General features: G+C 37.6%; 1 protein-coding gene across 3 annotated transcripts in view; it reads left to right on the top strand.

Annotated features, from left to right (window-relative positions):
- PTP4A2 (protein tyrosine phosphatase 4A2) overlaps window positions 1-17,579 on the top strand; it is a 53,282-nt gene that overhangs the window by 22,428 nt on the left and 13,275 nt on the right. For all 3 annotated transcript variants that reach the window (XM_088153543.1, XM_088153530.1, XM_088153534.1), the window contains exons 2-3: window positions 8,634-9,315; window positions 13,411-13,503. In XM_088153543.1, coding sequence (XP_088009669.1) covers window positions 9,220-9,315; window positions 13,411-13,503 — 189 coding nt within the window. In that variant the 5' untranslated portion in view covers window positions 8,634-9,219. The remainder of the gene's footprint in view (window positions 1-8,633; window positions 9,316-13,410; window positions 13,504-17,579) is intronic.

The raw sequence follows: 17,579 nt of genomic DNA, 5'->3' as shown, positions 1-17,579 counted from the left end.
ATAGCATGCCAAAATTCTGTTTAGAGAGTAGGTATATCTTGAAGTAAATACAGCATTATAATTTTTACATTGGAATAATGATTTTATAGAAGATTATGTTCACCTTTTGGAGCTACTGATGGTGATAGTTGGATGCATGAAATCTGTTTAAAAAATTGCTATCTCTAACTACCACACACAGGATACTAGAGGGGAAATTTGTTCCTTTGTTGTATCATATTGGCTTCTTATAATCATACTGCTGAGCTAAATGTACTTTAGCCAGTGGGATGAATGATACCTTGTCTAATATGGAATTGATGCTAAATACCTTGTTCAGTAAAAATATATGGCCTTTTATAATGCTGATTTTTGACCTTTATCTCACAAAGTTCTCAAAGCAGTAAACTTGATTTCTGAAAATAGATTATACTAACTTGTTTGTGTGATCTGGAGGGATGTCAAATAATTAGTCATTTGGGTAAACAGAATTGTTGACATAGGTCATAGAAAATTGTAGATGGTGGGTCATCAGGTTCTAGAGGCTGACACGTGAAATATGCCTGAGGCATTACATGTTGAGATAGAGTTGTTTTTGTAAATATATTCTATTTCCATTCTGCCATATACCTCTCCCTTCTGCAAACTGGAACTGCATATACTGGAACTACATTCCCTCATAACTGTGGGTATTTAACTGGATATCCTATAGTAACTTCTCTATGAATCTAAATTAATTTGGTTATCAAATTTGTTTGGATCCCTTTAGCAAATTCTAGGGAGCATGCCACATAATCGCCAACTTCCTCCATTAGCAGAACTAGTTGCATGCGTTATTTCCGTTGTCTTTAGTGTGGGTTCAGAAATTACTTCTGTATTTGCAGTTTCCACAGCTTCTCCACATCAGGTAGGATTTGCTGAATTCTGCTTGATATGGATGATCAACAGAAAATAAATTGCTGATATAGATGATATATTGAAAATAAATTGCCATTAATCAGAGATTACTGTGTTGTGGAAAATTCTCCAGTGTTTTGTTTTTCCATGGAAAATTTTCTGTTCTGCATCACTGATGTGGCTTACATGTATAGGGTATTTTGCATCATAAAAATTTCCAGTGCAATCTGAAAATTGCCTTATGCAAATTATCCTGAACAATTTGCATAGTGTACTTTTCCAGAATATTTTCCAGTTCAGCCCTTTGTAGATAATATGCATCACTGCTGTGGTATGTGTGTAAAAATATTGGGGACAATTCTGTATATTTCTTTTACAAGTTATGTTCTATCTTTGGGGTAGGATCTTAACAGTCTACCACCTAACCCATCTGGGTTCCTAGAAATTTGGCATTGGAGCCTAGAAACTTGAGGTGTTAATAAGTCCCTGAATATGTATACCTCCCCCCTGTTTTTTTCAGTAACATTAGGCTTTCTGTTTCAGTATTTTGTTTTTTCCTAGTTGCTTTCAGGCTACTATTGGATAATATTTCAGTCTTATAGATACTTGACATCTAGATTAATGATTAATCTAAATGTAGATTAATTTCTCAGTGTTTACAGCCAGTGAAAAAGGATACTCAGTGAAATTCTCACTATAGTGAGTTTTGTTTAATATAGGACAACTTTCATAACATCACCTCACACCAATCAGGCCCCCACTGAATGGTGCTTCTAGTCAAGTAGCATCCTCTGTACTGAAGGGTAAAATTAGGCAGTTTTGAATGTTTAATTTGTATGTTATTTTGTTGATTGTAAGTCACCTAGAATCTAGAATGACTTGGGCAGAGTAAGTCTATGTAATAATATTGTTTTTGGATTCCAAGATGTTTATAAATTTATTTATAAATCAAATCTATGCCCAGTTCATAATGACTCTGAGCAGTGTATAAGTTAAGAATACATTCAGTGGAATAAAAACAAAGAGAAGGCAATAATCTGGGGACTAATACACCCAACGCATTACAGTAATGCAATTCTCACCAAGGCACATACTTCCTAACCAAGCCCCCAGGGAAAGAGCCAGCTTAAACGCCTTTTTAAAGAGTGGCAGGACTGGGGCTTGAATAGCATCCAGGGGATGCTATTCTAGAGGGTAGACACCATGGCAGAGAAGGTGAAAAGAAATGAACAAGAATATGAAGCATGAAGCCTAGAAATGAATGATTAAATTGCTTTTTCTTGCAGAACAGCATCTTTATACTGTAAAGGTTTGTTGCAGGTTTCTACAGCAGACCTTGTAACAAAAGTTAAAAGGTTTCAAATTACACTAAGATCACAAGTTCAAAACTACAGTATGGAGAAATGTTGAATTTCTCCAGCTTGTGCTAGTAGAATGTATTAGTCTTGTCCACATACAAGGCAAGTACTTGTCAGATTTCCAAAAAGAGAAACAAAGCAAAGGTTACCTATTTCTGAACACGAAAGGGCTGCATTATTGTGTATAGGAAGTTTGGGTGGAGGAGAGCCTGAATGCAATGAGAATATGCTAACTGGCAGTGTGAAACTGATGGAAAGCTGGCTGTTGCTTAAACTCCTGGCAAACATAAGTGCATACTTATTCTGGACTTGCTGAGATGTGTGATACTGCTTGATCATGATTCATATATTTAACAGCATTCCAAAGACTACTGCTGTCATTTCTAAAATATCAAAGTTTTTTTCCCCAAGAAACAAGACATTATTCAAAGTATGTCCCTGAAAATTTCTATTGCCCTGACAAGAAGAAGAGCCCTGCAATTATTTTTATGTCACTATTTCATGTGACATGCTACCCACATGGAAAATAATGAAGTGTGGAATTCAGCAAGGAGTAAAATGAGTTCAGATAAGCTAAAGGTGTTGCTCACACATACTGAAAAGTAATATTCGATGACTGGCTGACAGATTAGCAAGTTTTACTTTGTACCTTGATGCTCTGTACTTGTAATATTGAAAGGGGATCTGAATAATTCCCCCCCCCCCAAAGTTTGTGTGTCTTGAAAACTTTCGGAAACTGCAGCTGCTGCAGCCTGTCTTACAGCCTCAGAGCTGATGGGGCAAGAAACTGAAACACAAGTTCCAAAGAAGTCTTTAATAGCAAGGAATACATTTTGATGTAATTGGTGTTTTGATGGAAGACTGAATTAGAAGTTAGGGGCAGAAAAAAAGTAGTGACTAGTACTGGTGCAGAGTGACTAGTACAGAGCATCTGGATTAGATGGACATGTACTGGTTTAACTTTCTGTCTTGTCAGCAGTGAAACTCGGCACCTGTCCCAGGACTTTGCTAGATTGTGTTTTTAGTCAACTTGGCCTTTTTCTGTGTAGGATGTGTTAGGGCTACAGTTCCCAAAAGTTCCAACTAGTATTGCCATTGGTTGTGCTGCTTGGAAATTCTGAGTTGTAGTTTCAATACAGCTGGAGGCCGTCCAGTTTTGGGATAAACTGTGTAATGAGGTAAGACTAATGGCTTAGCGGGTAATGTTTCAACCATGTTCCTATCCCCGTGTCATGCCATCCCCATGCTTTGGGTTTCCTGATCTACTACTTCCAAAACTACTATATCTCCATTCCTACTCCAGTGAAAACAGAACTGTATTTTTTTCAAAGCCCTGAGAAGTCTTTCTTTGAGCCCCATGTTTTCTATTAGCATTTAAAATGTGACTTTTAAATCCTGGATTCTCCAGAAATATCAGGTGACCTGTAGACAGCTTCATTTATACTCTGGCTCAATAGTAATAAAGCCTGGACTGCACGTCCAGGTTTGGGCCCTCATCTGTGGAGAAAAGTGAGCACGCAGGAATTATCTGCACGTTTGAAAGTTGTATGGTGTACAGGGAGTCCCCAGTTTAAGAATGAGTTCTGTTCCCAAGATTGTCCTTAACTCGAATTTGTATTTAAGCTGGAACAGTATTATTGTATAATACTATATAAGTAGTATTGTATATTGAACTTGAATCATTGTGTGTTTAACTTGAATTTTGCTGCAGTAGGCTCCATTCTTAACTATGGGTTGTCCTTAAACCATGCATTCTTAACCCGGGAATTACCTGTACCTGCTGTGTGAATCTAAGATCACTCCCAAATCGTGGCAGGAGGTTGGGACCCTTAAATGTTGCAATTACTTAATAGTAGGCCATGGGAACATATTTGCATTTATTTCTAAAAGATGTGCCGAGTGTAGAAATTAGGAAGCAGGTCTAGTAACTTTCCCTTTATGCAAGCAGACTTTAGATTTCTGTTCAGTGACTAAATTTTTAAGAAAATACAACCTCTTCTGTCCATATGCTCTGCTTGACCGTACACATCTGCAATTTCATGTTGTGAGAAAAAAGGGATAGCAGCAAAGAAATGTCTTTCTTTCTCCAAATATTTTACCAACTAAAACTGTTTTAGCATTGGTCTACCATTATTGCTATAGATATCACAGGATAAATATCTTGCTGTGAAATAACTGAAACAAAGCCATCTCCAAATTCTCTTTTGAAAAAGTAGTATTTTAATAGGTATTCTGAATATGGTGACCAACTATTCACAGTTGAATCAAACTAATCTTTCAGAGTTCCTTCAATAAGTCATCCTGATTAAGCAGTATACTTAGCTCTGATTGGATGATTGTATGCTTTGCCTCTGCAGCTTAATTCAAATGCTGTCTATAATTTCATTGGGGAAATGAAAAGCTGTTGGCTAAGATAGTACCCTTCTTTTTAATGGGATTATTTTAAAGGTGTGCTTTTTTTACAGCCAGACCCATAAACAATTTACAAAAAATATTTTTGAAGATTTTCTTTTTCACTTGAAACTGTAGTTCCCATATAGTTAATAAAAGTACTGGTGTCTAGAGTGGTTAAAGGTACTGCACTAGGAATAGGGACTAAGGCAGGATTAGAACACATGGTCTCCCAGTTTCTAGCCTGGTGCCTTTAACCACAACACCAAACTGGTGTTCTCTTGAGTTTTTAGAGTAAGCTTTTTTGCCTGCCTGCTTCCCCTAAATGAGCAAAAATGAAGAGATGTTACATTTCTTTAGGGTTTAGCAGCTTGTAGCTCCATGCTCAGTAAAGAAGTACAGGTAGTCCTCACTTAATAACCATTTGTTTAGTGACTGTTTGAAGTTACAGTGGTGCTGAACAAAGGGATTTACAACCAGTCCTCGCATTTACAACCATCATAGCACCCTTGCAGTCATGTGATTGCGATCTGAGTGCTTGGCAACCAGCTCGCACTTATGACGGTTGCAGTGTCTGGGGGTCATGTGATTGCCATTTGCGACCTTCCTAGCCGGCTTCCAGCAAGCAAAATCAACGGGCAGCTGTGTGATTCGCTTAACAACCGTGCGATTTGCTCAACGGCTGTGGTGATTCACTTAATGACCGCTACAAAAAAGGTTGTAAAATTGGGCACTACTTGTTTAATAATTGCCCTGCTTAACAACACATTTTCCAGTCCCTATTGCGATCATTAAGCGAGGACTACCTGTATGCTAAATCTGTATATTTATAATTATGGTCTGAGTAAACCCTACTGGTCAGTTTTATAAACAAACATACTTTTACAAGCAAATAATAAAATATATTATGAACTCTTCATAATATATTTTAGAAGTAATGAAATAAATTTCCATCTATGAAGGAATTAAATAAGTATTACAGTATTAAGTATTACATATTTCAGATTTCTCCAAATTCTTGGGGTTTTTGCCTGACAAAAGAAGCTAACATACTACAATCTTTTATATAGATAAAATAATAATAAACTTCCAAAGAAAATGGAAATATGTTTCTCCATATCTCTCCTTCAGCAGCCGACACACAAGCCACGTGCACATTCTCTTAATGGCAGGAAGGCCACTTCTGCTCAGCAGAGCCAAGAGAAGAATAGGATGAAGGCAACCAATTCATTAATGCTGCTCCTCAAATTTAATTTGTTTACTGCTATAATTTTTGTCCTAGTAACTGTTTCTTATAACAGTGTTAAGTTTGCTGCTTTTAATACACAAGCAAGAAAAGAGGAAATATTGCTTCCTGCTCTCCTGCCATTCTTTTGATTATGGCCAGCCTGGAGTTTAATCAAAGTGCTAATGATCACAGTTTGGGGGTGGGCGGGCAGAAACAATAGTTTCAGCTTCTCATCAAGCTTGATAATCCAGTCTGCTAGTTTTATCTGGTATAAAAATAAATGACTTTATGACTCTTCTTATTAGAAGAATAAAATACAATATTTTAAATAAATAGGCAAAGAAGGAACAAAATTAAAAGAAATCAGGGTATTTGAAAAGGATCAAAAAAAGAAAGACCTTTATGCACATAGTTTTCTTTTATATATTCTATTGTACTTTGACATTTACTAGACAGTAAATCCCCATAAATTAAAAAATATAGAACCTTGGGTTTCCAACCAGTATTTCCTAAAATTTGTGATCTCTGTCTCAGAGATGGTCTTGAAAATCATATATGTATAATAGTCATCTTAATTTTTTTCCACAGGGTACTAATCTATTTGAGGTTACATCATATGTAGTTTATCCAGTTTGTATTTTTTTAGTGCAGTTTCAGATTCACAAAACTTATAAAGCCATCTCAGTTCCTGAAGTGTTTCTAATGTTATGGGTTTCCTTTGCTAGCCTGTGGTACTTTTATGTAGTGGTTACATAGTTGTCACATATAAAACAAATACATTTCTATAGTTTGTAAATATGATTCTTCGGTCACTATTGGCCTCCTCTGTCACTATGGTTTGAGGCATGCTCTTATTTTTATCGTTAATTAAACATCTTTTTAATATTTGATAGATGCAGGCTGTGCTATTGTTTATGAGACACAGCCAGTTGGAAAACTGAAAAGTAGAAGAGGTTAATATTCTGCACTATTGTGTAACTACCCATTAGAAGTCCAATCCCTTAGGAACTGTTAAGGAGAGCTACGGCAAGACTATTCCTTTATGCTAGCAGTAGCTGTTCTATACATCTCTTCTCACTTGTAACTATATTGTTAATTGATTCCCTAGCGTCAATTGACAGTTTCTCTGCATTCAGTGTTGTTTCAAGCTGTTTGCCTAGAAAATGGCTTCACCTCCCTTCATATAGTTTCCGTGGCTATTGGACAGTTTTACATTCCCTGGGGAGCTGAATGTTTTACACATAGTGATAGGCAGGGAGAAAATTAAACAACAGCATTGCAAAGAAATCTTTATGCCTTGAAATCCCCCCTCACCCTGCCAACATTTTCTGCCAGCAACCCTTTATTAAACTGTGTCCCTTTACAGCTACCTTTGCCAGTCTGGGATTTTCTATGTATTGAACTTCATCAGCTATAATCTGTAATCAGCACAATTGAAGATCATGTTACCTGGGAATTATGGGAGCTGTGGTCCCATACATCTAATGATTTGGAGCTTTAAATCTTGGTAGTAATGAAGCTGGAAAATGTGAGGGAAATTTTCTGTGGCACATGGATTTGGCATGTGGGTCTTTCCTTCCCTCAAAGTAGGCTTTGATTCTGAAAGGCCCTGTACCCTTAGGAGCACAGCACATATTTGTACCATCTTCTCCGTAATGTGTGGTGGGTTATAGGAGAGCAGAATCCATTTGGTTTTATTTCCCAAGTAGATGAGCATGATAAACTGCTGCAGACATTTCTGTTCTTGGAAGTCACTTGTAAGGGCTAAATCATTTTCATGCACAATCCATAAAGATCAGGTGTTTCCAGCATTTCCAGGACATGGCTAGCTTTTTGTCTCTGATTAAAAATCCTCTCTGTAAGAAATTCAAATGGGGTTAAGGACACGATTCAAGTGTTTACCTGGGAATGTGTAAACAGGCTACTGAAGCGCAGTCCCTTCCTTAGTATATTGTCTTGGGTGATGTACGTCATAACCTTGGTAAAGATCAACACTGAAGTGAGGCAGGTTAGAATTTCCTGGTATTTGTTCTACGTTGTGCGTCATGGAACACTCTGTCTTGTGAAAATGTGAGCTGAACTGTTCTTGGCTTTCAGCTTCCTCCTGGCATGACTGGTGTACATGTGCTTGAGGCAAACAGAGCACTTAATGAAGCCCTCAGCTCTCATATCTTGACACTATATCTTCCATAAGCAGCCTGTGAAAGGTAACAGTTTTTAAACCAGTGCATTAAGCAATATATCTGCCAACACCGCAGCTTCATTCATGGAGTTGTATTAAGCTTTGGAGGAAGTCAAAATCAGATCTGAATCTGCACGCAAGGAGAATAGTACAATGTGTCATCTGGGGCTATAGACAAGGCTATAAGTGTCAGGTAATACGAGAGTTGGCTCTTTCATACATGCACACCAGTGTGCATGGGGCGACATGAGCTCTAATCGTCCTTGGGGGTGGTTAGCGCCCTGACGATGCTCCCTGCATTATTCGCCAACTCTCCATCTTTCTTGGAAGCTATTTATTAGGATTGTTTTTACATTGTATTTTAATGAATTTTATTTCTGCTGTAAACTGCCCAGAGTCATTTTAACGAGGTGGGCGGTGACAAATTTTTTATTTTTATATATATATATATATATATATATATATATAAATATAAAATATTATATGCATATACAAATTTTACATAAACAAACAAACAAACAAACAAATAAATAAATATTCTTTGGAAATCTCTGAATAATTCTTTCTAAGCCTAGATGCTTTCTTCCTTGTCTCTTAGGTTTTCCATTTGAATCCACGCCACACATTTATGGCGATTCTGAGCGTCAGGGCAGATTTCTGCCGGGCCCAGCACAGCATCCTGGCTGAGAAGTGAGCTGGAGGCCGGGGTCCCACGTGCGGTAACTAAACTTGGCCTTGAAGACTCAACACACTGAGACGTAAGCCTCAAATATATGGGGTTATCTTCTGCACATTGGAAACCTCTTCCTCTTAGTGACACTAGAGAAGCAAAGCCTGGCTGAGCCCCATTGGGGAGAAGACTTGTCCTGACATTTTCTTTGTGCCTCACCAGTGCCTAAATGTAGTCAAGGCTGCCTATTTTTTGCATGTAGTAGAAACCTGCAAAATCTGAAGGAGTGCCACCTGCAGTGATTGAGGCTGAAGTTGAATTCCAGCAGATGCTCAAGTAAGCCAGTATTTCTTAAAGTGAAAAGTTATTTTGAAGAACAAACCAAGGAAATAAGGAAAGATCTCATCAGTCCCCACTTTAGTGGTCTTTAATGTTTTCTGCTGTGAAACATTGCAAGATTTGATTTTTAATTTTTGTTTTGTTAGTCCTCATACACTTTTCTCCCTTCGCCATTATGAACCGTCCTGCTCCAGTGGAGATTACTTATGAGACTATGCGCTTCCTGATTACCCACAACCCAACCAATGCAACCCTCACCAAATTCACAGAGGTAAGAGGCATATCCAACTATGATGTATAAAGTTTGAAGCACTAGAAATGGGAAGGGGGAAGAGAAGGGAATATCAAAAGAAGAAAAAAGAATAACTTTATGTAGTGCGTGCATGAAAGTCCCCATGCTCTTGGTTCACAGATTGCATTATTGAAAATAATTCTTTAAAAAGTACAGCCTTGTTTCCGGTCCCCCATGGGTTCCTAAAAAAAGAAAAAAAGGCATTCCTGCATAGAAACTATATGGAGTGGATAATAGGTATGCTGAAACCAATAAGCACAGTGGTAACAAGACTGAGAAGATACAGAATACAGAGAAAAGAACTTGGTACAGGGAATATCCCATAAGTGATCTGTAAATTGTGTTGCTTGAATTATGATCTTTGGTAGAGAGTTTTTTTCTTCCAATTTAACTTTCAGTTGGCTGGTAAAAAAATATATTATCACCTTTCCATTAATCTACAGATTTTAACAAATATTATTACAATGTGAGTGCTTGCTTCTTGGGAAGACAGTTCTTTTGCCTGACCTATTCCAGCTTTCCTAAGACAGAGTATTTCTGGAACATTTCTGCAAGAAGGATGAGAAATGTTATTTCTGAGATTTTGTCAGTTTTATGCTGTTAAAAAATATAGGTAGTCCTCGCTCAACGTCCATTTGTTCAGTGACTGTTCAAAGTTAGGACAGCACTGAATGACGGGATTTACAACTGGTCCTCGAAGTTCTGGCTGTCGCAGCGCCTCCCACAATCACATGAACAAAATTCAGGCCTGCCTGCATTGACAACCATCCCCGCTGCCACTGCCCTCCCAGCTGACCTTTGTTATCTTTGCCTGCCTCCCCTCTGCTAGGGTCACCATCCTGGCCATGTGCCGGTGGGTGAGAGCTACAGGTAGGTGTGTTTGTGCCGTGTCACGTGCCGCTACTAGTCAGGTCCTCCTTTCACAAAAGAAGGTCAGCGTGAAAGATGGTCCTGGCCGGTAATGACAGCTGGTGGCGGCGGGTAGGTGGGTGGCCAAAAGGGCAGAGATGGGGGGGAGATAGATGGCTGGGGGGAGTTGAAATAGAGGCAGTCCCTTACCTTCTTCCAAGAATGGCTTGGATCTGGGTGGTCCTCACCAGTGACCATGTGGGATTCGCTCAACAGCAGCAACTGGGATTGCTGGAACTGCTGTCGCTAAGCGGGGCGGTCATATGACATTTTGCTTAATGACTGCATCACTTAGTGACAGAGTTGCCCATCCCAACTAGGGTCTTTAAGTGAGGACTACCTGTACAATTTTTGGAATAAGAAGTTGCACTTCACCATATCCAGGTTAGTCACTTAACTATTCAATGGTAAAAAAAGGTCAGTCAGTTTCAGCTTTTAAATTAAAGAAACTGTGCCATTCTTTTGACTTGCTGAGAAGAGACCATTATTGATCCTGCATAATTGTCAGAGGTTGACAGCTTACATAATAGGGGAGTATGACTGAAAATAGTTGATTTTTTTCCTGACTTCGGTGTGTTTAATACCTAAATACTCTGCAAAACTGACTAATGTTTCCCTGTTTTCTCCCATTGCCTCTGGGTCAGATGCTGCAGCTCAGAGTTCCCCAAACCTTTTGGTAGATAGATTTGAATGTTAAGAGTATGTGATGGACATTTCACAAAATGGTTGCCATATGCCCATATGGGAGAAAGCAGCATTGACCCATTGCCATTTTATTGTTCTAAAAATGCCTTGAGCCAATTTGGTGTTAAAGTTAAACTCCACGAGTTCTAGTCCTGCCTTAGGCACAAAAGCCAGCTGGATGACTTTGAGCCTGTCACTTTCTCTCTCAGCCTTAAGTTTGGAATTTCTTATAATGGTATTTTATTTTGATTTATTTTAGTGTCTCTGTTCTCAATTATTTTTAGATCCTATTGTTTTTCCATATCCATAGATAGATAGATAGATATAATACTTCTATTATTAGATATTTTGATTGTATCTGCCTTAGGGCTGTAATAAAATTGATTTGATCTCAGCCTTAAGAAGAAGCCACTTCTGAAAATGCTGCCAAGAAAACTGCATAGACTTGTTCGTCGGCAAGAATCTCCTTTTGCTAATGGGGTCCAAAGGCATTGCTGGAAATGCAGAACAAACTTGAGACAAATGGCTTGCTTTGTAGAATGCTAGCTTCCCTTTATTTATTTTAATGACAAGATTTGCAACTAAAATGTTTGCTTACTCTAATAATCATTGCCTTAGATTACTATTGCTACATTACCAGAAAGTCAGAAAACAAGGCAGTCTTTCAGACAAGTAAAGTTTGATGGCTGTCCAAAAGGACAACCACACACTTCCACGTAAAGGAGGTTAGGAGGTGGTTGTGTTAATTTTGTTCTTCCTCACTGTGTGGTTCTTGTCTCATTATGTGGTTCTTGTTTATGTTAGGGACACTTCATGTTTGTTACCTTTCTTCCCTCTGGTTAAAAAAAAATCATTCTTAAAGATTCTTTCCTTTAGGCTGCTGATGAAGCCTGCTTGTCTGTTTCCTTCTCCATAAATGTAAACAATGTTAAAACAAAGCAGTTGCCTTGATAAAGTCACTGTAACCTGTTGGCTTCTGTTATTTGCTTTTTGGCTGGTATTTATTTAAACAGTTTTTGCCATCTGTTAGAGTTTACTCCAGGTGAAAAGCTAATGCCTTTGCTTTAGTGTGTATGTCCTGTAAAATATAATTATCTAAAAGCCAGTTTCTTCATTATAGTCCCAAGTACAGTGCAGGTATTTATGTGATTATTTTTACCATGGACCAGAAAGCAGGGATTTGTATTTCTTCAAGTGATGTGGTAGTTATTAGTTACTGATGGTCTTATCAATAAATTGGTCTAATCCCCCTTTAAAATAATCCAAGTTACTTTTCACTACAGTTAAAAGAGCAACTACATTTCAGCATGTTCCATGTGAAAATATAACCAACCCCTAAGAAGGTAAAGACTCAGAAAAAAACCCTGGAGCAATTTAGAGAACATCCCTGCTCCTGATTTTCTGTTTCTTTCTTCCCAAAGACTTTTTAAAAATGGAAAAGAATTTAAAATACTTAAGATATAAAAGAAATTAGTCTGTCTGGAAATGTTCATACCAATCAGGAAATAGAGGACCACTTAAGAAGGTAGAGAATGGAGCAAAATATGTATTCCGCATTGCTTTCTCCCTACCCCTTTTCTTTGGTTTGGTTATAAATCTTAGTTCTTTCTTTATTGATGGAGGATAAAGTCCAGAATATATTAATTTTAAAATTGTTTTACTACCAGACTGATAGTTTCTTCTATTTTCAGAGTTCTATTTTCAAGTAAAAAGTTACTTGACTGTTTCTCCTAAACAAGCAAAAATGAAGGGATACTACATTCCTAAGGTTCAACAGCCTGTTGCACCATTGTAGGAAAAACTAACAACATTTACAGTGGTGCTTAAAAGTTTGTGAATCCTTAAATGTGACCTAAAATGTGACCTGTTCTCCACAAGTATTAAACAAATGACTCAAAAACATTATACCTGATTACTTACTATTTATTTAGGATAAATTGTTAAAATTGTTATATTGTATTTTTAATTAATATTTATCTTTTCTGTAAACCGCCCAGAGTCATTCTTTAATGGGATGGTCAGTGACAAATTTGATAAATAAATGAATAAATAAAATATAATTCCATAGATTGAAACACCTGACTCTAATTTGAACCGATAATCCTAGGGGTTCACATACTTTTGCCACACACAAATATGTAGCTTTGGATAATTTTCCTCAGTAAATCAATGAACAATGTTCTTAGCTCATTTGTTTAACTGGGTATTATTTATCTAGTTTTAGGACTTGTATGGAGAACAGATCATAATGGTCATATTTATGCAGAAATATTGAAAATTCGAAAGGGTTCACAATTTTTAAGTGCCACTGTACAATATTCTTTTTTATGCATTGTTGACATGCATGCACCAGGACAGCAATCTTAGGTTGCAGCAAAAGTAGCGTCTTCTGGTAGGTGGTTGTTAATAGTTATTAATAAAGCTGCATGTCTCCATGCTTTGGGAAGTAAATTGGACATGTTTCCTGTTTGTTCATAAAAGGAGCTGAAGAAATACGGCGTGACAACCTTGGTGCGAGTCTGTGATGCTACCTATGATAAAGCACCTGTTGAAAAAGAAGGAATCCAAGTTCTGGTAAGTGTTTTTCAATCTTTGAAGAATACAGTCATGAACAGAATGGGACTGATTTCTGAATGATTTGGCAATCTTTCAGTATCATTATTAAGTATCTGAATGCTGTGGAATAACACTGCACTCGTGTAACATGGGTTTGGAATCTGAGCCATAAAGCAGCTTGCATTTTTCTCTATTTAGGTCTATAACCAGTCAAGCTTTTGACAGCTAGTCATTTAGAGGAAGAACTAGAAGTAGTATCATGTGCACATCAAAACAAATAGATAAACATTGCAAATTGGTTGGTTCAGCAGACATACTTTTTTTAAAAAATTTTGTGGTAGTTCTTTAAAGAGAAAGAGGATATTTATATGTCACAAGAACCATTATGTGCTCATAGCAAACAGGCAGGGTGCTGGTGCATGATACTCAAGTTGTACCCATTGTCTTTTTTCATGAGTAGATGCTGCCGATTACCTATGTTTGTTTAGTGTAGAAATGGGGTTCCTGTAACTCTCTATATGTTGTTGAACTGCAGTTCAGAGCTACTCCAAACAGTATAGCTATCTGTGAGGAATGTTAGGGATTGTGGACATTTGATGGGCTGCAGATTCCTCAGCCATGGTTGAGCACACCGTGTGAACCAGTGTCTCTAGCTTGGTTCTTCTTGGATAAAGTAAAGAAGCCACAAAGGAAATAGTCGCAGGTGGTTAATTGCCTGCTTACTGATCATGGGTATGATCTGAGTAGCATATACTAGCATATTATACTGGCAGATCATGTTTAGCTAGCTAGCATATACACTGTATATACACTGTTTATGTATATTATACTAGCAGATCATGGGCATGATCTGAGTAGTGTATACTAGCATATTGCTTGTTAGCTGCTGAGCTTATTTGGATGTGCTGTGAGATGCAAATCAGCCCACAGGTATGAATGAGAGAGTGGCTCAAGTCATATACTATATTAAACCAGAATGTGATTTGTTTAACTTGCTGCTGACTGATGATTAAAGAAGACTATGGCTTAGTGAAGGAATATAGAGGAGGACCATGACAGAGAGAGGGAAGTTCCATTACTGAGGCAATAAGCAGATAAACATTGCAGAAGCCCAGATGAGGGGGGAGGGATCCGAAAGCATCTCAGACAGTCCTCCCCCTCAAATTCATATGAAGGTATAAAAGGGAGAGTAGGAGAAGGTCATTCAGACATGCAAGGTGTTGTTACTATAGCCAATCTTAATCAAAGTAGTTTTAGGCACACAGTTTTTTGGTTTGGTTTACCGTGTAGGGCTGACACCATAGTCCCAGCTGCCATGGCAGGATATCATAATCTGATTATAAATCATCCTGGCTATCTCATAGTGATATCCTGGTGTTGAGAAAAGGAGTCTTTGTTGTGGCACCTGAGAAGAGGAAGGGTGGGTACTTACTCTGATGGTTGATCATAGTCAGTAAATACTTGCCTGAGTGAGTGATAAATGCCAGAGCTGATTTATATGCTGATGCTAGAAAAACAGCAGGGAGTCCCAGCAAGTTGCAGAGGAGGATGGACTGAGCCCTCCTTCATGCATGTATGGAGCGTATTATTTGAATTTTCTGTTCCAAGAACCAAAGTTGTGGATCATTCTTAATCAGTGATGTGGTAACATCCAAGAATGTCACATAATATTTTGTTCCAGCCTCTGCAGTGGATTTTTACTTCAATCTCTCTCTCACAAACACAAAATGGAACCTTGTAATACAGAAACTATAAAACAGAACAATAAATAAGTGAAATAGTATTTTATCAACAATACATTGAAGCAGAAATCTCTCATTTCAACAGATCAAAGTATGCCTATTTTTTCAGCCCAATAAAAAACACCCGTATAAAAATCTCATCTCTTCTAATATGGAGGATTCCCAGAATCTCCTTTCTCTCCTTTGTCAGAGTGAGTTTCTTTGCACAGTATCATACTCCAGAATTCTTACGGTTGTCTTGATGGGATCAGTAATACTGGTGCAGGCTGTCTTTGGGCTCACGCTCGGCTTCCTCTGTCTATGTATACAGGTAGTCCTCAGTTAATGATGATAATTGTGACCGGAATTTCCGTTGCTAAGTGATACGGTTGTAACGCGCAATGTCATGTGACCACATTGCTTAGCAACGGCAATCCTGGCAATCCCCATTGCTGTTGTTAATGAATCCCATTGGTTGTTAGGCGAGGACCCACACTGATCCAAGCTATTCCCAGCTTGGGGCTTTCTTGAATTTTGAGTAGTTTTCTTGTCAGCATTACCAAAATGGGCAGCAGTTGCTTGCTTCCAGGACTATTTTTGCATCTTCCCTACTTCTAGGAATTCCCAGTCTTGGAATTCCTAGAAATAGCCCATCTAAATTCTTTTTGGAGCTGATTCTGCTTTGCTTTCAGACTTAGCTAATGTCTGTTAGGAACCTGCCATCTTTGAGACATAGCTTCAGTACACATGAGTTGTATGTTTAATGTCAGTGTTAAATACCATGACCGCAGAAGGGTTTTTAATAATGTGTCTTTTTACTATAGGAAGTGAATCAAAGGAAAGTTAATGCAACCCTGCTCAGTTAAACAACCCCCCCTCTGTAGTGTTTTGGAATTATTTAATCATTGTGGAACAAATTACTGTTTGCAATTTAATTTAATTCACTTTCCTAAACTTGAAGGTGCTTTCGTTGCTCCTCACATAGTGGATTTTTTTTTAAGTGGATATGTTTTTACTGTATGCAAAAGGAAAGGACAACTCTTTCAAAAGAAAGTAAGTAAGAAGGTTCATGGAGCAATAATTTTTTAGTTTCCTCCGTCATAATATACACAAAGTAGAATGTATTTTCAGATTATTTATAGTATTTTTTACAAGAGGCTAAAAGTGTGGATGAAACATTTATATTATATGACAAAACCCTTTTACAGTTTGTTTTTATAGTTATATATCCAAATATGACACGAGAATTGTGCTTTGATTGATGCTAAATACCATATTCTGTCTTCTGGGATTTCATTTTCTATTCTGGAACTGAACCATAGTTAGTATAGTTCAAGTGTAGTTGAATTTTGTTTTGTGGATTAAATAAAGAAAAACAGAGTATTGTCAGCATAGAGACTAAATATAAACCTGAGATATCATTGAGACCACATAGGAATGCTAAAGACTCTGTTTAAATAATCATGAGGAAAATTAGCTCTGTGTTACAGCTCAAAAAAAGTGTAATTTTGATTAAGTATTAATATAACTTTACAAATAAGTTAAAATAATGTTTTTAAAATGTACAGGTAGTCCTCATTTAGCAACTGCCTCGTACAATGACTGTTTGCAGTTATGGAGGTGATGAAAAAGTAACTTCGTGACCAATCCTTGCATTTACAACCTTCACAGGTCTTTAAAGCAAAGGAAAGCTGAAGTAAGATTGTAAGCACAGTTACGGTTTCACTTAGCAACTGCTTTGCTTAATGACCAAGTTGCTGGTCCAAACTCTGGTAGCTAAACGAGGACTACCTGTACTGTGCAAAAAGTACATTCAATACTAACCAGAAGCCTCTGATTTATCAAAAAAAAAAATCCTTCTCAATTAGCATGCATTAAGTTAACTACATTTAAGTGCCGTTAACATAGACATTAATAAATCCTGTCTAGTCTAATAAATGTATTTGAGAATTTTATTTGATGATTTTTCTTATAAAGAGGCTGAGATTTATAATGTTGACCTTCCTTGGAGATGTTTATTCAGACAGTGAAAGTACATAAATGCGTTCCCATTTTAGATGAGATTGATCCAGTTGATGCGCTTTCATGTTGATTCTCCAGTAAAGCAACCACTTTTTTGTTTCTGTTCTGTGGAGCAGTCTCTTGCCTTTGTCATTAGATTCTGTGGATCTCTCTCCCTAAGCAAATTTTTAGTCAATGCTTAGTTTAGTTGTAAAATTATCTGATCAGGCTTATCTCACCATTTCATAGGTGAGAGCTGTTTAGCTTGAGTGGCAAACAATCATAGATGGTATGATGGCATGGCAGTGTGGCTGATCTTCTGGTTGATGGCATTCTTTGTCAGCCTTACCAGGTAGACCAGACAGGAAACAT

The sequence above is a fragment of the Python bivittatus genome, unplaced genomic scaffold (assembly GCF_059951505.1).
Source record: "Python bivittatus isolate LINGU-HERP-01145 unplaced genomic scaffold, Pbiv_v1 ctg000040_np1212, whole genome shotgun sequence".
Lineage (NCBI taxonomy): Eukaryota > Metazoa > Chordata > Lepidosauria > Squamata > Pythonidae > Python > Python bivittatus.
This window is presented reverse-complemented; position numbering and strand designations above follow the sequence as displayed.